This window comes from Saitoella complicata (assembly GCF_001661265.1).
Source record: "Saitoella complicata NRRL Y-17804 unplaced genomic scaffold SAICOscaffold_10, whole genome shotgun sequence".
NCBI lineage: Eukaryota > Fungi > Ascomycota > Saitoellomycetes > Saitoellales > Saitoellaceae > Saitoella > Saitoella complicata.
The window spans coordinates 284,112-304,900 of NW_017567001.1; the positions used below are offsets into that span (position 1 = coordinate 284,112).

The 20,789-nt window shown below is 53.4% G+C and overlaps 12 protein-coding genes across 12 annotated transcripts; 7 read left to right on the forward strand and 5 right to left on the reverse strand.

Annotated features, from left to right (window-relative positions):
• Positions 1 to 60: 60 nt before the first annotated feature.
• SAICODRAFT_7146 (mRNA cleavage and polyadenylation specificity factor complex subunit) lies at positions 61 to 1,460 on the reverse strand (the record flags this gene model as incomplete). The annotated part of the gene is made up of 2 exons (XM_019170683.1): positions 61 to 1,368; positions 1,422 to 1,460. 2 exons carry the CDS (start codon positions 1,458 to 1,460, stop codon positions 61 to 63), a joined length of 1,347 nt encoding a protein of 448 aa, XP_019024544.1.
• A 123-nt stretch (positions 1,461 to 1,583) lies between these two features.
• On the forward strand, positions 1,584 to 2,651 carry SAICODRAFT_7147 (NAD(P)-binding protein; the record flags this gene model as incomplete). Its single annotated transcript, XM_019170684.1, has 1 exon — positions 1,584 to 2,651. One exon carries the CDS (start codon positions 1,584 to 1,586, stop codon positions 2,649 to 2,651), a length of 1,068 nt encoding a protein of 355 aa, XP_019024545.1.
• A 166-nt stretch (positions 2,652 to 2,817) lies between these two features.
• On the reverse strand, positions 2,818 to 4,060 carry SAICODRAFT_7148 (Metallo-dependent hydrolase; the record flags this gene model as incomplete). Its single annotated transcript, XM_019170686.1, has 3 exons — positions 2,818 to 3,656; positions 3,712 to 3,858; positions 3,916 to 4,060. 3 exons carry the CDS (start codon positions 4,058 to 4,060, stop codon positions 2,818 to 2,820), a joined length of 1,131 nt encoding a protein of 376 aa, XP_019024546.1.
• Positions 4,061 to 4,141: 81 nt separating this feature from the next.
• Positions 4,142 to 5,074, forward strand: SAICODRAFT_30130 (uncharacterized protein). Its single transcript, XM_019167597.1, has one exon. It carries the CDS (start codon positions 4,317 to 4,319, stop codon positions 4,944 to 4,946), a length of 630 nt encoding a protein of 209 aa, XP_019024547.1. The 5' UTR covers positions 4,142 to 4,316; the 3' UTR covers positions 4,947 to 5,074.
• SAICODRAFT_25100 (Spo7-domain-containing protein) lies at positions 5,059 to 5,958 on the reverse strand (the record flags this gene model as incomplete). The annotated part of the gene is made up of 2 exons (XM_019166827.1): positions 5,059 to 5,636; positions 5,691 to 5,958. The coding sequence occupies 2 exons, from the start codon at positions 5,956 to 5,958 to the stop codon at positions 5,059 to 5,061; spliced, it is 846 nt and encodes a 281-aa protein (XP_019024548.1).
• A 217-nt stretch (positions 5,959 to 6,175) lies between these two features.
• SAICODRAFT_30131 (uncharacterized protein) lies at positions 6,176 to 7,278 on the reverse strand. The gene has a single exon (XM_019167598.1). The coding sequence runs from the start codon at positions 7,018 to 7,020 to the stop codon at positions 6,235 to 6,237; it is 786 nt and encodes a 261-aa protein (XP_019024549.1). The 5' UTR covers positions 7,021 to 7,278; the 3' UTR covers positions 6,176 to 6,234.
• SAICODRAFT_7151 (uncharacterized protein) lies at positions 7,202 to 8,625 on the forward strand (the record flags this gene model as incomplete). Its single annotated transcript, XM_019170688.1, has 2 exons — positions 7,202 to 7,972; positions 8,026 to 8,625. The coding sequence occupies 2 exons, from the start codon at positions 7,202 to 7,204 to the stop codon at positions 8,623 to 8,625; spliced, it is 1,371 nt and encodes a 456-aa protein (XP_019024550.1).
• Positions 8,626 to 8,800: 175 nt separating this feature from the next.
• On the forward strand, positions 8,801 to 11,197 carry SAICODRAFT_18925 (uncharacterized protein). The gene is made up of 2 exons (XM_019166032.1): positions 8,801 to 9,346; positions 9,396 to 11,197. The coding sequence occupies exons 1-2, from the start codon at positions 9,020 to 9,022 to the stop codon at positions 11,115 to 11,117; spliced, it is 2,049 nt and encodes a 682-aa protein (XP_019024551.1). The 5' UTR covers positions 8,801 to 9,019; the 3' UTR covers positions 11,118 to 11,197.
• Positions 11,198 to 11,810: 613 nt separating this feature from the next.
• On the forward strand, positions 11,811 to 13,933 carry SAICODRAFT_71013 (uncharacterized protein; the record flags this gene model as incomplete). Its single annotated transcript, XM_019170637.1, has 1 exon — positions 11,811 to 13,933. Exon 1 carries the CDS (start codon positions 12,146 to 12,148, stop codon positions 13,931 to 13,933), a length of 1,788 nt encoding a protein of 595 aa, XP_019024552.1. The 5' UTR covers positions 11,811 to 12,145.
• Positions 13,934 to 14,088: 155 nt separating this feature from the next.
• On the forward strand, positions 14,089 to 14,484 carry SAICODRAFT_18927 (shwachman-Bodian-diamond syndrome protein). Its single transcript, XM_019166033.1, has one exon. The coding sequence runs from the start codon at positions 14,102 to 14,104 to the stop codon at positions 14,459 to 14,461; it is 360 nt and encodes a 119-aa protein (XP_019024553.1). The 5' UTR covers positions 14,089 to 14,101; the 3' UTR covers positions 14,462 to 14,484.
• Positions 14,485 to 14,805: 321 nt separating this feature from the next.
• Positions 14,806 to 19,134, reverse strand: SAICODRAFT_56349 (uncharacterized protein; the record flags this gene model as incomplete). The annotated part of the gene is made up of 5 exons (XM_019169440.1): positions 14,806 to 17,313; positions 17,389 to 17,453; positions 17,526 to 17,693; positions 18,054 to 18,405; positions 18,448 to 19,134. 5 exons carry the CDS (start codon positions 19,132 to 19,134, stop codon positions 14,806 to 14,808), a joined length of 3,780 nt encoding a protein of 1,259 aa, XP_019024554.1.
• Positions 19,135 to 20,190: 1,056 nt separating this feature from the next.
• SAICODRAFT_7156 (uncharacterized protein) lies at positions 20,191 to 20,785 on the forward strand (the record flags this gene model as incomplete). Its single annotated transcript, XM_019170693.1, has 3 exons — positions 20,191 to 20,310; positions 20,376 to 20,477; positions 20,534 to 20,785. 3 exons carry the CDS (start codon positions 20,191 to 20,193, stop codon positions 20,783 to 20,785), a joined length of 474 nt encoding a protein of 157 aa, XP_019024555.1.
• Positions 20,786 to 20,789: the final 4 nt, after the last annotated feature.

A 20,789-nucleotide genomic window follows, 5' to 3' on the forward strand; every position in this document is an offset into this window, starting at 1 on the left:
TCGAATTGAGCAGGGAGTGGGACCGATACTTCAAGAAGAATCCCATTGTGAATTAATATTCTACGCATCCATCCATTTTAAGGAACCCATGACAAATGCCTTGGCCGGTAACCTTCCTGCTACTGGGCTCAATACCGTAATCTTTTTTGTAACCATGTCCACATCGCTCACAAACACAAAACCAAGCACAGCGCTCTCCACAATGGCAGACGCGTCTTCATCCGAATCAACCACGCTGACAGCCAGAACCGAGTTTTGTAAGATCAACGATGGCTCAACCCTCAATACTTGCACCTTTGTGTCTCCAGCTTCGTGCCCTATTGGAAGTACCGAAGCACTGATAGATGCATCCGACGACGCAACACGGTAAACATGGATGTTGTCAAACCCAACCACACTCGAAAATGGACTCAGGACTTGCCCCGAGTTCCCGTAGAAATACTCCCGCACAGCCCGTGCTTTGCAAGCACTGATGAAAGACTCGTCCTTGTCAACCACTCCACCGCTCTTAGGCATACGAACCACACTCAGTCCTCTCCGTCCATCAAATCTTCTCACCATGTCACTGTAGAGACGTTCAGAGCCAAGAACAACCAATACCGATACGGAGAATTCGGTGATGGCATGAGCAATAATTTCATAGCCTGTACTTTGCGAGATGAGGCCAGCAGTATCAATGATGCATCCAGATGTCCGCGCTGCCTCATCATCTGCCATCTTTGAGGAGATAGCCAGAGCTAGTCTTGACAGAACCGTCTTGTACATCTTCGGATTCTCCTCGATATTGTCGTATCCGTAATAGTATGTTAAAGGGACCTTTGCAGGAATGTGACCAGGACCACTTGTGGGGCTGGTACCCCATCCGCTCGTGACGTCGAGAATACTGGTAAACTGGGCGGCTGTCATCGCTCCTGGAATGCTAAGGATACTCTCCTTTGTATCCAATCCAACAACAACAGGCTTTCTGCCTTGTCGAACGGCATATGATGTCAATAGCTTGACCAATGAAGTCTTGCCAGCATTCTCAGGACCAACGATCATAACTCTTGGCCCTTGCTCTCCTCTTTCCTTTGACAAACCTCTCTGCTTCTCCAAGCCAAAATGTGCATTGACGTATGTCGCCATTGGTGTCTCTTCTGCGAGATATCCCGCACCCGCAGGTCCCTTTACTGTGATCTCACAGCCCTGCCATGTGAAAACGGCAGCTTTGGTACTGGTGAAGGTATATGTCGGGCCAATAGTCAGTTCGGTGCCGAAGATTTCTGCTGATCCAGACAGGAGGGTGACATTGACTGGTGCGTTCTGAGATGCCTCAAACCGGTATTCTTGCGAAGGCTTGAGCGTGTATGACTGTTCCTCGGTAGCAGCCTTGCCATGTGATGTTAGCAGCGGCATACACGTACCATGGGCCATGAACTTACCTGGAAGCTTCCATAGCCGGCCAGCCCGGGAAGGGACATCTTGAACGATGGGTATACGTTGTTTGCAATTCAGCGCGGTAAGGTTTGGCCCCGACGTCTCAGTCCATGCGCGCTTCCGATGACGAGCCGCCAACTCACCACCAACCACCAGCAATCCCAATAATGGCAATGACGGGAATAACGCTCGACGCAATCATCCATGTCCTCGCAAACACAATTTTCCACCCCCTCCTAACCTGGCTCCTCCCCTTCACCTTCCGCGCCCAAGGCTTCCACTGGCACATGCCCCCCATGCGCTACTCCCTCGCTTTCTCCTTCTTCGTCGTCCTCTTCTGGTGGCTGCGTCAGCTCAATGACTGGATCTACAACGGCGGGAAGTACAGGAAGGTGAATTGGTCTGAAGAGATCGTGGTGATTACGGGTGGGAGTTCGGGGTTGGGGGGGTGTATTGCGGCTATGATGGCGGGGAAGGGAGTTAAGGCTGTGGTTGTGTTGGATATTCGTCCGCCGCCGGAGGAGATGATGGAGCAGTGGTCAGACCGGATCAAATACTACCCCTGCAACGTCGGCGACCCCTCCGCCGTCTCCCGTACCGCAATTCAAATCCAATCCGAAATCGGACATGCAACAATTTTGATCAACAACGCAGGCCAAGTCGCCGGCGGAAAATCCATCCTGGAGCTCGCACCTTCTGAAGTCCAATCCGTCCTCTCGACGAACGTGTTGGCACATTTCTACACTACCCAAGCCTTCCTCCCCGCCATGCTCAACTCCCCAAACGGCGGGCACATCGTCACGGTCGCCTCTGCACTGGGTTATATCGGCGTCAAGAAAACAAGCGCATACACAACCTCAAAAGCCGCCCTCCTCGCTTTCCACGAATCCCTAACCGCTGAGCTCCTTTCGTCCCCAACCATCAAAACAACCCTCGTCTGTCCCGGCCAATTCTCCACCGAGCTCTTCATCGGCGTCGAGACGCCCTCGAATTTCTTGGCTCCGATTTTGGGACCAGTCGATATTGCAAAGTTGGTTGTTAGGGATGTAGAGGAGGGAAGGGGAGGATGGGTTTATGCGCCGGAGTATGCGAGGTGGATGTGTTTCATGCGGTGTTTGCCGGGTGGGGTGGGACGGGTTGTTAGGTGGGCAAGCGGCGTCGATAGAGCGATGGATGCGTTTGAGAATGGGGTTTATGTTGGGCATGGTGCGGGAGGGGCGAACAAGACGGACTGAGCATTGGGCTGATGATGATGAAATGACAGAATGGTGGACATGGCTGCAGGTTTGTTCTTTTTTGGTATTGGTGTGCTGGTCATACCCAAGGTCTAGATTGCTGAGAAATATACCCGTGATCTAAAGTTATTCTCTCCTGCTGATCAACTTTCACCCCAGCTATGTTTCACGCACTATTCTTCGCGGTCCCGCTCCAAGCCTCAAAATTCCTCTTCAACCTCTGAACCCCCTCCTCCAACGTCCACCCCTTAACCCTACACACAACCTCCACCGCCCCCCTCACTCCCTCCTCAACCTCCCCGACTCCATGCACATCACTCTCAACCAAAACCCTATCCCCGGGCACCGCTCGCACAACCTCCGCAAACCTCTCATACCTTGCATTAATCAGAGTCGAGAAAGAAAAGTAGACAAGGGCTGGGATGGAGGGTTTCGTCCATTGTTGGATTTGCTCTGCGGAGCCGGAAAAAGAGTGGAGGCAGATCCGCGTCGGGAAGGGTGGTTTATATGGTGGTTCGGGGTCGGGATCGAGGTTGGAGGAAGGGGCGTCCCGGAACTTTTTCTTTTGTCGGTTTGAGGGTGGTTTATGTCCTTCGAACACCTTTCGAAAGAACTCGAAGAGGACGCCGTGGGATTGGACGCTATGTACGCTCACAGCCCTTCCCATCTCCGCCGCGATGTATAATTGCGCCCGTAGAACGGCGAGTTGATGTTCGATTCTTACTTTGTGCTTCGTCAACTTTCCCCAGCGGCCATTTGTTGGGTTCTCGAGTGGGTGCGGGAGGAGGAATGCGCGGTCGATACCGATTTCGCCGACCAATGCATCTGGATGTGCTTCCAGGTTTTCTCGTAGAGAGGTGAGGAAGGCGGAGAGTGGTTGTGGGCTGCGGAGGAGGGCGGTGAATGATTCGTCGGGTGGTGGGTGGAGAATGGCGGAGTAGTGTTCGTGTGGTGAGGATGGTGGTTCATCCAGATACAGCAGATGAGTGAAGTATGGGTGGTAGCCTGTCACCTATGCATGAGTCGAACCCTTGAGTTTTCGGATGCGATGGTGACCGACCGAAAGCGGGGATGACTTTATTTGGGTACTCTCTCGCGATCAGTGCGACGAGGGTTTGATCTGATAGACGTGTTGCCATTGCGCAGATTTTGTTGAGGGTTAGGGAGAGGATGAGGTGGGTTGTTGACATGGAGTCTGTTGCGTGGCCTGTCCAATTGATTAAGCCGAGGTTCATGACAAATGGAGACCTGGGGGCAATTGTACAATGAGCATCGCTAATCAAGCCGAGTAGGTCGTCCGGCATGTCTACCGTCGTCTCGTCCTCGTCCTTCGAGTCATCAACAGCAAGCTCTTTGACGCCTTCCGTGACCCTTTCGACTTCTCCATCTCCATGATGATCCCCACACATTTTATCTTTGTCGTCTCTTTTTCCCCGAGTGTTGGTGACGGCTTTGTGCATGAGCTTGCACTTGCGTGTAACGAAGATATTCGATGTTCGGAAAAAAACACCCCAACACCGGGTGAACGTTTTTTTCGCCGGAATTAACGCTGAAGGTTGGCAGTGCGACGCTTGTCTAATGGCTGAAGGACCTTGATCTGCGTTTCCTTAACTACGGATCACCGATATTCCCAAAAATCTTGTCAATTGACGGTCATCACCCACTATGTCGGCCCCAGCAGCCGCAACAAACGCTGTCAGTGCAGTCCAAGCCTTCGCACTCTCCTACGCCCTCGGCTCCGCCCCCCTCGACGCTGCCAACGACACCTGGAACACCTACGCCGAAGAAACAATTCCCCAATCTGACCCCTTCTCAACACCTCTCTCCCAACTCACTCTGCCCAAATCCCACCAGCGTTTATTGAAGAGCGCGAGGAAGATGGCCTACCGCCTCGACGATTTGAATGTCGGTGCCCTCCTCTGCTGTTTTCCAGTCGTGGGTCCCCTAATCACATTCACCCTCCAATCTCGAATCGTAACACACGCCTCCGACGCCGGAGCCCCAGCCGTCGAAGTCGTAGGTCGTATGCACGCAAACATCACATTCGACTTACTCATCACGTTTTGGCTTCCAGTTGTGGGTGCGTGGTTTCAGTGGAGGAGGGGGAGTGCGACGAAGAATGTTGCGCTTTTGGAGGGGTGGATGAGGAAGAACTTGGAGAGGAGGCGGGAGGTGAAGCAGGGGGGATGGTATGAAGTCGATGGGTCGTCATATGGAGTTGTACAGCAACCAAAAAGGGTTGTTAATATACCGTTTACGGGGAGGAAGGGGGGGCAGGTTGATGGAGAGGTGTGATGCGCTCATGAGCGATTATGATTGTTCCTGGAGGAGTTGGCGTCATTCACCTTTCTTTATACCGCCCAATCTTAATGATATATGATATGCCACCCTGGCCTTCCCCTCTCCACTATCCAGCCTTCTTCTTCCTCACACTCCCATCCTTCCTCCTTCTCGATTGCCCCCTCACAGTCCCATCCTTCCTCTTCCCCTTACCTAACAGGTCCGTCTCATCATCCTCGTCATCACTCTCAGGTATGCCTTCTTCTGCACGCTTTTCCCAGTATTCGAGTTGGTACGTATCCCAGCCCTCCCGTATGTCAGCGTCCACCCTGCCCCCCACGACTAACCTAATCTCCCGCCTCTCCGGTGGTATGGGAGGTCTTTCCTCCCCCTTCTTCTTCCTCCGCCATGGAAATGGCGGGAATAGGCATGGTAACCAGTCGCGCACCGTCCACCACACGCCCCTCGGCACAACAACCAACCGCAGATTCATCCCCCTCAACGTCCGATTCGCGTACGGGAGGAACTTCCGTGGTTCAGCGATGGTAGAGTGGTAATACCCTCCGAAGAAATAGAGGGAGAGTGTCACGAGCCCGAGGAGTAGGGAGAGGGTGTGGAAGAGGGAGATGTAGTAGTAGGGTGAGGGGTTGATCATCGTTCCATATAAGAAATACGCATTCCAGAGGAGGAGGCCAGCGAAGAAGACTGTATGCAAGAGTCAGTTTCCTGTTTGATGGGTATGGAAGATCGCCCGCATACCCATATATTTCCGCTTCCGCCGTTGTAGATCGACGTAGCCTCTCCTCATCGCTTCCTCGAACACCAGTAAATTGACGTATAGTTCGGCATTCTCGTCGGGGTCTAAGTCGTCGGGCGCGCAGTCATTTGGATCGCGCAATGTCGTACTCGTCTTTCTCATGCTGAGATGTGGTCGGGCTCCGAGGGGTGATATCGTGCTCGGTCCCTGGGGAAGCGAGGAGGGAAAGGATGTTTGGATGGAGGGGAGCGAGGCGAATGTTGTTGGCATGACTGTTGGTGGTAGCAGTGGCTCAAGCTGCCATGCTGGTCTATAGCTATTGGTGTTCTGTTCGGGCAAGGTTGGTCGGGGGTTTAATGTTGGGATGCCCTGTCACCGGCGGCCGAAGCGGGCATGTGCTCCAGGGATTTTGTGGGGAAGGGATCGGGGAGGTCCGAGTACGCGCACGCCCACCATCATTCAGACATGTAAGATATGATGGGTGCAGTCAATTACGGAGAGTTGAGGGTATCGAATAGTATGATTAAATGGCGGCGCTCTTCCTTGTCAGCCCAATGCCCTCTCCAAATACGCCGCCTTCGAGGCAGCCTCTGTGCCAAAGAACTCGGAAACCCAGTCATAACCCCAGGTCCACAGCCCTCCTACCGAACTGCCGATCGTTTCCCAGAAGCCAAAGTAGTTATCGTCAACTGTCTGCGCCGTCCCTACCACCGCTTGGACGACGTCAGAGCAGAGAATATACCCGATGTTACGGCAGTAGCAAAAGACCGAGCATTGCGCTTCGTACAGCCAATCAAAGCCGACGTGAAGATGTCTTGAACCAAATAAGCTTATGGCTGAGCTGTATAGCTGCGACCCGAGTGTATCGAGCTCGTTGAGGAAGTTCAAGCGTAGGCCGTCAACCTTGCCGTTCACCTCGCTCGCTATGTTCATGACGTCATTCGCCAACCAATCGATCAGAGAGCGAACGTGCGGGAAGTCAAACAAAGGCCGGAAAATGTAGGAGTGAGCTCTGTTGAGTATCGCCGGAACGTGTACGCCGAGAGTGTGCCATCCCCAGAAGAAGGTGCTTGTCATGAAGAGTAACGAAGTGAAGGCAGAGGTGAAGTCAGAGAAGAGATGTTCGCCGAGTATACGCAGTAGAAACTTTGAGAAGCTTTCGTCTTCATCGGCCAAGTCACTGTGCCTGTCGTGTAAGCAGTATTCATCCCACCACTTCGATACGATGTCTTTGCTGACAGGGTCCGTATTGGACTCCCATTGGATGGCTGCTTCTTCGACTATCTGCTTCCCCAAAATACGCTCAGCTGCCCTTTGCCCAACCACAGACATCTTTGAGTACCAAACTCCTGGACGTGTTATCTCGAACCCGTTTGAACAACTCCTCCCGCTGGCGACTTCCCGTCATGGTCACGCCCTGGCCAGTCCCAAAGCAGGGAACAGTAAATACACGCGTTTACGTCCGTTTCTCAAAGGTAAGTTCCTCCATCAACCAAATGGAAAAACACAAAGGATGAAGCGGTCAAATTCATCCTCAAATTCCGTCGAGTCGTCTACTCGCCCTTCGACCGCCTCTTACATCCTCTCCCGCTCCCTCGGCTGTCCAACCCGCAAACCAAACCCCTCCCAGCATTACAGCCCAATCCCAATCTCCACCCTCGAAGAAAATCAAATCCCCTATAGCGGTACAAACGTCTCCCAACTCTTAAGGCACCAAGTCATCCTCGGTTTCACAGGATCCTGGCCATTCTATCTTGTCACGGTCGGAAAAGCGAAGACGAGGGCTCCGGAGTGGGAGATTGAATCAAGGCTTGGTAGAGAAGGCTTCGTGATGCCTTTGGACCGGAGTACGGCTGTAAATATATGGCGATTGGATGTTAAGGGGAAGAAATTGCGGTTCATCGAAAAGAGTAATGATATGGGGTGGCGTGCTTGCTGCATCCCTCCCGTCGGTTTCTTCACAGCGTGCCATAACATGGACAAGGCCAAAAACCAGTTCAGGGTTGTGCAGGTCGTGTTAAGGAGGCATTTGGATATGGACGTCGGTGGTAATCTCGAGTGTCGGATATGGGATGTGGGCAGGAAGGCTATGAGTGCGGTTTGTGTTCCTGCTGGTGAGGAGGAGCGGCTCGTGGGTGGGGTTTGCTTTGCGGGTTTGGAGGAGGGGAGAGTTGTTGTTGGGATGGAGTCTAGGTTGCTCTGGATTGAGATTCCGAATGAAGATGAAAGCGGCGACGAAGCATGCTCGAGCGAGGCAGATGTATGCTCAGAACCGGATGCGAAGGTACGTAAGAGGATCCAAATGAGCAGGAAGAGTTGCTAACCTGGATAATACAGTTCTGGCCGCCGAGCTCCCCGGATGATATTCATTACCGCAAACCGTTTGCGGATCCGGAGGAACCCGTACTCAAGAACCCGGCCGTACATATCCTCGAGCTCGATATTTACACATCGACTCTACTATCGAAGATACCGCCGTTCTCCACAACCGGCCTGCCCAAATTCACAACATTTAGTACCAGAGTCTTGAATCCGGCTCACCTACCGATTCTTCCTCGAATCATCAGGGAAGAAGTCGTCATCGCATTCGGTGCGCTAGGGAATTGGAATACGGTCTTTGTCTTCCTACTTTTGGCGATTCACAAGAAAACTCGGAGTATCACACCCGTCCGGGCGAAGCACTGGCAGATACCCTTCAATCTCAAAGCACCGGCGCCGAATGCGAGCAAGTTGTTGGACCAGTCGTTGCGGAAGTTGGATGCAAGGATACCGCTTGGAAGGCATTTGTGTGAGAAGGATTGTAAGAACATGAAGGAGGTGAAGGTGTTGGCGGAGTATAAGGTTGCATCCGGGGTGGAGGATGCGAGGGATAGTGCGAAGGTGTTGAAGAGCGATGAATTGGGGGTCATTATCGGAGGTTGGGGAGAGAGGATGTGAGTTGTACCAGGGAAAGGGCGGGATTATCGGCGTTTTACTTGCACAGCATTCGCATTATTAGCATACCCATCGTTATTCGAATCCGTAGTATTTCAGCTTAAAGTTGATTCCAGTCGTTATCGATGGTCGCGCCGTGTCCTCTGCTGTACCAGCCACCCGCGTGGGTCGCGGTTCCCGGATGCGGTCTGTGCTGAAGGAAGAGACCCAAACAATCGACGTTCATTCTTAAGAGACTGCCGGTACAAGCAGCTGACGACATCACTCCGTCTACCATTTTAAATAGCATATGTTCGGCATCTTCTTTCTCTAATCTCACCTCGACATCATCCTACAACTTCGCATACTTTCACCACAACAAACACCGGAACAGCACAGTCAGGGAGTGTCCAACGCCATGCACTCCCACGAACTCTCAACAGGCTCTTGCGACACCCTCATAACCTCCTTCCTAAACCAACACGACCTCTCCACCTCCCCGGGTACCTCCGCCCCCACCGCCATCGAATGCTGTTGCGGCGCCCCTGACTGCGCGAGCCTCAAATCGAATGAACGCGTCCTTGCCGGCTTGGAGAAGGACGTGAGGATTGCGGCGGAGTTGGGGCAGGCGCTGTTGAATAGGCATGAGGTCATGGTTGAGGCGGTGAAGAAGTTGGAGGTGAGGAATAAGGAGTTGGAGGAGGAGAATCAGAGGACCATTAGGGAGAATCGCGAATTACTTGAGGTGAGTCGATACGCCTGGCATAAAAATGTTATGCTAACCGCACTCACAGCGCTTGGAGAGCTTGAACAACAGTCTTTCTGTCGCCGACTCACAGGTTGAAAGCCTCAATCACTCACTTGCGCAGACCGAAGCCGAACTCGCTCGTTTTCGTCATATGGCTTCGCGTGCACAAACTCTCGACGACCAGCTTTGCTCAGTGGAACTCGAAAAGTCGGAGATTCAACAGGAGCTCGAGCACTCGCGACGCAACGAACGCAGTGCTGAAGCGCGATGGCACAAAGCCCAGAAACAGCTTGAGGAGTTGCAGATGCAGATGGAGGCCATGGAGAGGGAGGTTATGGAAGAGAGGGAGAAGACGAAAGATTTCTGGGAGAAGTTAGAGGAGAAGAGGAAGGAGACGAAACTGGAGGTTGTTAAGCAGCCGAAGGAGGATGTCCTTGATAACCCCCAGATGGCAACTTTCGTGGCGGACCTGTTGGCGACGAACCAGAATCTGGAGACGAGCACGTCTGAGCTCAGGGCCTTGCTGTCGTCCACCCAGGACGAGGTGGCCTTATTGAGAGAGCAGCTTCTTCTTCATCAGCGACAGGAGGATGATGATGACAAGAAGCCCGTCTCCCTCGACAAGAGTATTGGTATGCACATGCCGCCCCGGAAGGCTACGAGTCAGGAACTACACCACCATCACCACCACTACTACCACCTCGCGGATCCCAACTTGCCGCCCACTCCTGGGACTTCGCGTATCAGGTCAACCACTACGGACGGTGTCATCAAGCACCCGCCTCGTGCGCGCTACCAGGCACCTGGTGCCATGCTCACCCCGGCAAGATCGGGCAAAATGGTCTCGAGGAAGCGGAGTATTGTCGGTATGCCTGGTATGTCCCTGAAGAGTGGGCCCGTTACGAGCTTGATCAGAGATGCTGCCACGTCGTCCTCCATGCCTGCGACGCCTAGCCCGCTCGAGGTTAGGCGTGCTTCGTCTAAAAAGCAGAAGACGCCATCTATTCTTAGGTCGACATCTTCTAGTACTTCTTCCAGTCGTACGCAGAGTACCATCTTTGATCCTGTTTCCGAGGAAGAGAACGACACCGACCCGCCCCTTTCTTCGCCTGAGCAGCATCGTCAGAGCCTCTTCTTGGCTCAGCAGGATTTGTTGCCGAGTCCGCCTCATTCTCCGGGTGTTGCCCCGTTGAACTTGGAACCTGCCCTCAAGCGCACGACGAGCCACGAGAGCTTCATGGGTCTGCAGGGACACATGTACCCGACTCCCGACACTCTGCCACGTACCGAAGGCCGTTTGAGACGTGTTGCTTCACATGAGTCTGTGTTGTCCCTCGCGCCCCCACCAGCCGTCTCACAAAACCCGGCAAACAAACTCCTCCTCGGCACGCTCAACAGAGGCCGTAGACCCGTCGCCAGTCCCCTCCAAGTCACCAGCCCGACAAACTCTGTGCTCAGTCCAACGAGTGTAATGGCCGGGAATGTGGACACGACGGCTATCCTGACTCCAGCGAAGAGCACTATGGCTAACTCGAATTACTCAAGGATGTTATTGAGGTCTGCTGCTGGTGCGAAGAAAGCAGCCAGTCCGCTTCCAGAGGAGGGAGGAAAGAGTGGATGGTTTGGGTCTGGGTCAGCGAAGAAACCGAATGCTTCTGTGGAAACTGGGAGTGATGGGAAGACGGAGACGCCGGTTAAGGAGAGTGCGGGGAGTGGTGGGTGGTTTTGGCAGAGGAAGAATACGCCGAAGGCGGTGAGTGAGGGATGAATATTTGATTGGATGGAGCGTGATATTTTGGGATTGGGATAATTGGATAGGCGTATTGCTCATTTTGATAGGTACTTTAGGGTAGTGAACGGATGCTTTGAATTGCATAATCGGAGTTCACACGGCTTCCAAAACTCTCACAGCTAGACGAAATGAAAGGATTGAAAACGAAGCTACATAGAGGCAGCTGTACTGTGCATTGACCACAGGACTTGACAACTGCCAAGCCGGGGTATGCCGTGTTCGAATTCGTGGGGACAACTTCGGCCGGTAACGGTACCGACCTTTCCACGAACGCCCCGAGGCTCAGTCCGCGCCGATAGAAGCAGCAACTGTATCGAAGCAATGTCAAGATAGGCGTTACAGCAGCTCGACTCGATACAAGGGCTTCCAGAAAGAGCGATCGATGGGCTAAGCACCCACGCGCCTCCGTCTATGCTCTACGCATGGAGCCCACGCCGCCAATCTTCCACCCGCCAAGCCTTCCGAACGTACCGACCTCCCGTCATGAACGTTCAATCAAAGCATATTGACAGCCACTCTCATTCGAATTTCATCCAATAATTTCGATAGAGTGTCTCGGGGGGGGGGGCTGGTACGCGAGGTTGGTAATGACCGGACCCGCGCCACACCAGCACCGGGGTGGTCCGTGCGCGTAAAGTCGGTCGTACACTCGACGCGCCAGAAGGTAAACCCAACCACCTCGACCACCATGTGAGCAACAACCAGCCTTCGATCCTCCTTCTAACTCAATGGTGGCGACCAAGCATCCTGGCTCCGTATATAGGGCCCGCTCCCAGTCTTCTTGCTCTTCTTTACGTTCTGAACCACGACACCTCACACCTCGAAGCTTGAAGCTCGATTACTATCTTTCGCGCAGGTCGCATCACTCACTTTCGTTAATCCAACAACAGTCTTTCGTTCATCAACACGCTTGATCGGCTCACAACTTTGATCACTACTTTCGTTCTTACAACTACTACACACACTCAATCACGCAGGACGTCTGATTCCAACACATATACAAGATGCGCTTCTCTCTCGTTTCCGCCGCTGCGCTTCTCGTCTCGGGAGCTTCTGCTTTCCCCGTCTTGCAGCCTCGCTACTTGAACGCCACTACTTCTACTGTTCGTATGTCCATTACTGCGGTGAACAACTCTACCGCGCCGGATACTGGTTCTATCATTGTCGACACTACTTCTTCTTCAACTTCTTCTTCGTCTGCCGGTGCTGCTGTGCTCCTGGCTGGCACCTCTTCTTCTTCGAGCATCGCTACTGCTGCTCAGAGCACTATCATCGCTGTTGTTAACAACAACGGTACCATTGCCGTCTCTCCTGTCGCTGTTTCTGATGGTGAGAGCTCCAACGTTGTGGCCGAGACTAACTCTGCTGCTGCCGTTGCCACCGCTGCTCAGACCTTTTCTGCTGCAGGTGCCGCTGTCCAGGTAGCGGCCGCTGCTGCTGGTACTACCTCCTCATCTGGCGCCGCCGTGGAGGTCGCTGCTGCCGCTTCTTCTCCCGCTGTTGAGGTTGCTGCCACCACCGACGCCAACAAGGTCGTGACTGTCGTCCTCATCCCTGGCTCAACTCCCACAACCCTGAACTCTGCCGAAGCCTCCATCCTCTCTTCTCTCCTCGCCTCCCACTCCGCGGCCCCCACCGCTACAGCCTCCTGGGCCCCTACCTCAACCGACGACTACATCATCGTTGAGGTCACCTTCGAGGATCCTGAATCCACTGCTTGTGGATGCGCGGCCACGAACAACGGTGCTTCGTACCAAGCTGTGGCGGTTGATGGATCTGGGGTTGTGACTGGAGAGGATGATGAGGGAGGTGCTGTCGCTGTTGGCGGTGTTTGGGACGAGAGTGAGCAGTATGCGACGTACATTACTTCTACGCTCGCTGCTGCTACCCAGGCTGCTCAGGCTGCTGCGACTGGTGTGACTACCGCGTGGTCTACGACTACCGAGGTCGCGACTGTTTCTTCCACTTTTGTCGCTACTGCCTACGTCGCTCCCGCTGCTGTCGAGACTCAGGCTACTGTCGCTGCCGCTGCCGCTGCCGCTGCCGCTGCCGCTGAGACCACTGCCGTCTCCGTCACTCCCTACGGTTCCAACCTCCTCGCTAACCAGGGTTCCGCTGCTGGCTCTGCCGCTGCTGCGCCCGGTAACTCCACCACGACCTCTTACTCCACGTCTACTCAGGTCGTGACTAAGACCAACGCGGCTGACACTACCAATGTCTACACTACCACGACCTCCGCCGCCGCTACTGCTGTCGTTATCGCCTCAGCATACGGTAACTACACCGTTACCCGCGGGTCTAGCAACGGTACCGTCAGTGCGGCTGCTGGTTTGAATGGATACAACCTGTTGTCTAACCCGAGGAACGCTACTGCTGCTTCCGCCTCTTCGTCTTCGACTTGGAGCTCGGTTGTGCCTATCGTTACCCCTGTCGTCAGTGTGAACGCTTCTGCTGCGATTGTCACTGCCTCCAGCACTGGATACAACGCCACTGTCCCCGTCCGTACTCAGACTCCCGTCTCCTCCGTCGCTTCCTCCACCTCCAGCGCGAGCCTGACCGACGTCGCTACCCCCACTGCTAACGCCAAGGCTGTGGTCACCTCCTCTGCCTCTGCTTCCGCTGTCTCCTCCGCCGACGCCGATGAGTACGAGTGGGTCTGCCTTGCTGATGGCGAGGAGTGGACGGACGAGGACGAGTACTACACCTCGACTGTTTACGCGACGAAGACTACTACGATGGCGGTGACGATGACGGTTGATACTGTTGCTACTGCTACTTCTACTTCTGCCTAATTATATTATTCTTAATTATTCTTATCCATCTCGCCGTGACGTCATGCCCACTCAGTGACGTGCTCCGCCCAACGCTCGCGCCAAACCTCACCGCCAGCATATAAGCAGCACCCGATCCTCCCTCCCGCCTCGTCCCATCAAACAAACCAAACACTTACTACAATCAAAATGACCAAGGCCGGAACCCAGACTCGCGTTACTTACACCGCAAAGTCAAACACCTCTGGAACCTCAGAAACCTACATCATCTTCGTCGAATCCAAATCCGCCGTCGACACCTACCGCGCTTCCTCCTCCACCCCACTCGTCGACGTCGTCAACTCTTTCGACATCTTTGTTACCCACAAGCACGGAAAGCAGGGAACTTTGGATCATGCGTCCAAGTTGCAGCTTGAGAACGAGTTCGGGACGTCTAAGCCCGAGGAAGCTATCGTCAAGATTTTGAAGGAGGGTGAGGTGCAGGCCACCTACGAGGGTGAGAAGGAGGGAAACAGGAATGCCTCTATTGGGTCCTTGGGCGCCCACTAAGCGCATCGCCACTACGAAGAAAGGGTGTTGTATGCTGAATGTATGCTGTACGAGGTTTACGCCTGAGAATCACTGGTTGGTTCGTATGGCTGTATGATATGAGAAGGAAAGATGAGCGATGCATCGAAGGACGCACATTGAAGTTGGGAAGATACCGAAGGAGTCAACATATGCTACTACCTAATGCATTTTTCGTTCACCACGACTTAATCGTCCATGTCCATGTATCAATTGTTAGAGACTGTGTAGATGTTATATGCCATCCTAATTGCAACATAATAACGCCTACCCGAAACCCAAGAGAGCGAAGGATCACCATGCCGACACATCCAGTGCACCACGTCCTACCACTCATCCATAATCCCCTCCCTCTCCAAGAAGTTAATCATATATGTATCAACGTCCCCAATCTCCACCTCCGCCTCCGTCTCCGCCTCCCCTCCAGTCCCGACAGGCGCAGGCGTCCCAACACCTGGCGTCTCCACCGCCTTCGAACTCTCCCTCTCCTTCTCCCGATCACGTTCGGTAAAGTCACCAACATCAGTCTCCATTTCCCTCTCCGCAAGCCGTGCTGCAACAGCATCATCCTCATCCTCCGCCTGCGCCAACGCACTCTCCACAACCTTCCCCCTCATCCCCTCCCCCTCCTTGATATTAATCTCAATATCATCACCGAGCATATCCCGCCACCCAACCCGCCCGAACCAATCCGTGGTGAAATCACCCTGGCCAATGACCACGTTGTCAAGCATCCGCTTCTGGTTTGCTTTGCGGAAGATGTTTTCTTCGATGGTGTGTTCGGAGACGAAGCGGTAGATGTGGACGTCGCGGGTTTGACCGATACGATGACAGCGGTCTTGGCATTGGCGGTCCATACATGGGTTCCAGTCCGAGTCGTAAAAGATGACCGTATCCGCACCCGTCAAGTTAATACCCAATCCACCAGAACGGGTGGAGAGAATAAAGACAGGGATACGTGGGTCAGTGTTGAACCGTTCTGTCAGAGTTTGACGTTGCTCGATCTTTGTAGCACCATCAAGACGGAGGTAGCGGTGTCCGTGGATGTTGAGAAATTGTTCGAGAACGTCGAGGACTTTGGTCATTTGAGTGAAAATGAGGGCGCGGTGGCCGCCGGCGATGAGGTCCCGGAGAAGGACAGCGAGCTTTTGGAGCTTGCCGCAGTCGTACTGCAGAAGACGTTTGTCAGGGAATGCGATTGAGAGCTTTGTGCGGGCGTCGTGGAGGGGATCCTCTTCCTTCGTTCGGAGTTCCTCGACCACGGGGGTTGGAAGGCCGCGAAGTGCGAGGGACGGGAGATCGCGAGCAACGACGGCAGGTGTGATACACGCATACTTATCAACCACGGTCGACATCCTCTCCACCCTCTCCGGCAAAGTAACAACCATCTCCCTCAACGCATTCGAAGTCCTCCAAAACCCATCAACAGGATTCCTATACCTCGTATGCATCGCAGTTATCTCAAACCCTGCCCTCGGCGGTTTACGACACATCTCGATAAAGGTTTGTCCGTAAATTGGTTTGCGTGCGGTACGGAGACTGGAGACATAGAGGAACATTTCCATACGCATGAGGAGACTGAGTTTGCGTTCATTGGCCATGTATTTGGCGTGCTTCTCGATGGAGGTGTAGTCAGGCTTCATGGCGAAGTCGATCTTGGCGTGGACTTCGTTGCATTCGTTAACGATGTATCCACCGGCGTTTAACTGCATGGAGCGGTATGCGTCGGTGAGAGACAGATCCTCATTGTTGGTGATGACGAGGTTCATGAAATTCAGATCCACCGTTTTGAAAGTGTCATCCGTCAACAACCTGCGACGAACAAAAAGCTCTTCACTCTCGTAACCTGAAACCACAGACTTGGGCATCGCAAAGGACGTAACAATTGGACGGACCTCGAAAAGATCAGGGTGGTTACAAACTTTCCTCAGTTGCATCAAACAATTGATGATACTCAAGAAATTACCAGAAGCGAGTGTCTCTCTCGTCTGCGCACGAGACATAAAGTCGTCGTACAAGTATCGCTGACGCTTAGAAAGACGACAGTAGATGACATGTTCGTGCTTGGCCGGCATCTGCTTCTCGACATCTGCCTTGAGCCGACGGAGGATGTATGGACGAAGGACGGTGTGCAGCTTCGTAACGGTCTTCTTCGCCTCATCGTCGGCGTACTGAGCACCATTCTCGACCATCTTGTCGACCGGGTTACCGAACCATTCCTGGAACTCGGAAAGATTCGCGAACCCAACTGGCAAATTCTCGGATACACCGTTCGGCATGAGGAAGTATAGCAGCGACCACAGCTCCATGAGGTTGTTTTGAAGAGGAGTACCAGTCAACAACAAACGGCGTTCCGTATTAAAGTTCAGCAACGTCTGCCATCGCTGCGACCTGAAATTCTTGATGTTGTGAGCCTCATCAAGGACCATGTACTGCCACTTCTTCCTCTTGAATGGCTGCTGATCTTGAATGACGAGCTGATACGACGTGATACAAACATGGAACGAATCCTTCTTGTACCATCCACGACGCTTCTCCCTACGCTGGTTGGGATTACCGTAGTAAGTCATCACTTTCATACCAGGCGCGAACTTTTTAAACTCCGTTTCCCAATTCAGCATAACGGATGTCGGAACGACTATGAGATGTGGACCCCAGATTTGTTTCTCACAAGCCAAGTAGAGCAGCAAAGAGATGGTCTGGATGGTCTTACCGAGACCCATTTCATCAGCGAGGATACCGTTCGTAGAACTGTTGTATAGGTTCGCAAGCCAGTCCAGACCGATATGCTGATACTCACGAAGGGTAGCGCGGAGGAGGAATGGAATTTGTGTCTTGAGACCGGAAGTCGCAGAGACGTTAGTGTCCGGTGACTCCGACGTCCGGCCAGCGTCGCCAGGCGTTGCAACCGTGTCAATGGTGGAAGAAGCAGCTTTAGGCGAAACGACAGTCGCTTCGACCTCAGCCTGCTCAGCTTCTGCCTTGAGCACTGCAGCCTCGTCCTTGACATTGCCTGGGTCGGTCTCCGTCCGCAGAGGTGGGTTACCCTCATTACCAGGAGGCAACTTAGGCTCACCAATAGGCTCGATGGCTTCGCCATTGACGGCCGGTGGTGGCACATCATCCTTCGCTTTTGGTATGGGATCTAGAAGTGCGGCTAAGCCAGGACCTTCCCATTTCTCGCTTCCATCACTTTCAGCATCCTCCTCATCTTCTTCAGAGTCCATCTCGGAATCCATTGACTCGTCCAGATTGTCCTCTTCAGCAAGGGCAGGTGCATCAGCATCGAGCGCCATAGCTGCCTCATACCGCTTAGCATCTTCATCGGAAACCTCCAAGGCGACGGACTCGTCGACTTCCATTTCCTCAACTTCTGCAAGCACATCAGTGCCTCCGGGTTGCTCAGGACCCGTCACCATGGCGGCGTCGGCTTCCGCAGCATCTACAGCCACCTCCCTCGCTACATGCTCAGGGGCTGTATCCATTGTAGTATCACCTTCTGCAGGTTTAGCGACTTCTGTTTCTTCTGCTTCCTCCTCCGAAGCAGCTGCCGTCGACCCAAACCCGAACAAACTGGCCAATCCAGGTCCTTCATCTTCCTCTTCTTCGTCCTCCTCCTCCTCGCTGTCCTCATCTTCGTCCTCCGAATCCATCAGCTCATCAAAATCGTCTTCGTCGACGATTTCGGGAGCTCCCTGGTCCAGCTTCAGCTTCATCGCCTCCTCGTATCGTTTAGCGTCTTCAGCCGAGATTTCGAGTGTAGCCTGATCCTCCTCTTCCTCCTCGTTTCCTGACTCGTCATCGCTGTCAGTTGCAGACTCGTCATCTGAATCCATGGCACCAGGCGTAGTAGTCAATACGCTTGCGTATTTTACCCGTAGCTGCTCCACCGTTAGTTCCGAGTCAGGCACAGCCGCGTACGGATTCTCCTCCAACGCCGGCTGCCGTCGCGTCTCCTCTTCATCAACATCCGACTGATACTCATCGCCGTCTTCCATCTCCTCGTCCTCCACATCTGGGACATTGCCAAAGGTATCGCGTCTCTCCAAAAGCTGAGTTGAATGTTCCAGGATCTTGCTGAGATGCTTCTTTCCTTCTTTTCGTTGTTCCTCCGCAATTCTTTCGGCCCTCCTCCTCAAGACCTCTTTTTCAGCCAGCTTCCACTTCTTCTTCACATCCTGCACGGTCCTTTTAGCGAGTTGACGAATACGCTTCTCCTCCAGCTTGCGCTCCTTCTCGTCTGCTCCTTCGAGGCGTTTGAAGTAAGCTGTAACCATACCAGCAATCTTCTTGGCACGAGATATGTTCGACCGGCGCTCATTAGACATGAGTTTTGAAAAGTTCACGGCATGAGCGAGTAATGCATCCTGATGATCAGGGTCGCGTGGCGGTTCAACTTGCTTTTTGAATACCGGTGCTGGTGCATCAAGAAGTCCTTTGGCGCGTAATTCTTCAATTCGATTCCGGGTTGCAGCTTGCTCCTCAATCAATTCCTCCAGCCGCTCTTTATCCACGTCATCCTCATCCAACACGACGAATGATTTCAAGTACTCCGCAAACGAGCTGAATTGAGGTTTTGCTGGTTCATGGATAGGATTCGCGATTGTAGGTTTTGGTGCCTTGAGTGTTAGTTTGATCTTGGGTATCGATTTCATACACGTGGATGACGGGACCTCCTCCGCTTCGTCCACTGATTCGCCCTCTGATGACGTGAACTCTGGGGTTGCCCGTTGTCTCCTTCGTCGGCCCGGTTTTCGCGCCGCCGTGTCATCCGAGCGACTTCCACCTTCACCCTCCGCAACCTCGTTCTGCGCAAGTCGTGAAGCCCTCCTCCCCCTTCCTCGACCCCTACCAACAGACTCCCTCTTGACGTTTTGAGGTGTACCTTTGGCCATTGATTTCGCCACGCCATTCGCCGTCGGAGCAGCATGCGCAAGAGCAGGGCTCTCCGCAACTCCAAGCGAGTCCCTTTGCGCATTGATCCTCCTCCTCGTAGGCCTAGAAGCACCCGCAGTCCTCGCATCCGCAAGCTTCTCCCATAAATCATACGGCTGAGCATATTGCATAAATACATGACTCCGGTCCTCCTTGGCCACTCTGGGGTCGTATTCGACGAGCGAGAATTTCTCCAGGTGAAACAATTGTCTGACGCGATCATCTTGCTCATCTACGATCTGCGTCAACTGAGCTTGACGCTTCGCGAGCTCTTGAGTCCTGCATTCCTCGACTGTTGTAGGTGCTGGCGCGTCTCTGGATGAACGTGATATCCTTCGCCGCTTTGTTTCGGAAACTCGAAGAGCTGTAGGCGCCGTGTCGACGGGTCTAGGCATGCCCTTTGTTCAATGCACGCAATTCAAGCCCTAGAAGTCGGTGGGGGCTGCTGTTGACCGTGCTCGGTATCGCTGTTCAGAGGCCGCGAATTGTCGTTTTATCAACTTTATTCGACATATACCGCGTATACTCCGGAGAAAAACACAGCGCTAGATAGCTAAAGACTTGGTCAATCGAATACCGTAGTCGACAGGTCCGTATCGGCACTTTTTGATGTCGTGTCGTGCCGGTGATGGTTGACTTCTTCGATCTTGGTCGTCACAGACTCACTCATGTGCGCGAGGTGGTGACTTGCAGCAGGCCGTGCCTGAAACGCTAACGCTTGGAGGTCATTGGGTAACCTCCATAGCATTCAGTCCCGACCAAATATACAATCTACAATGCTTGCACGAACCCTGAGAGCATCATCACGCTTGATCTGTTCGCCTGTCGTTCTTGCCCGTCAGGGCTCCACTGCTACTGCTGGTCCTGGCCCGCACCCTGATCCCTCTACAATCAAGGTTTGTGAAAGATAGCCATGCAATTCCTCCGGGTGCAGACACTGACCGTTTTCGTTTCTTTACAGCTGGTCGAATACCCCAACGACACGCCAGCTATCAACGCGCAGTTCCTTTCACCGCATGAGAAGTACTGGGACCAGCAGGGACGCCGTAACTTCGGTGAGCCGGTATGTCCTCCTTTTGCTTCAACAAATCGAATGCATTTATTGATCATTTCTCATAGCTCCACGAGGAAGCCGATGTCTTGAACATTTTCACCCCCGATATCCACACCGTGGTTACTCCGCGAAAGGCCTTGGCGCTTCAAGCTGGCTTTGCGATGATTTTCGTTACCATTGCGGGACTTGTTTACCTGACGTGGGATGGACCTCCGATGGTGCGCAGGAAGTACCCTTACGGCGGTTTGGAGAGAGAATTGGGTGGTTTGCCAGGTGACGAGTTCCCTCGGGCGGCTAGGATTGACGAGTCTGCGTGAAGGG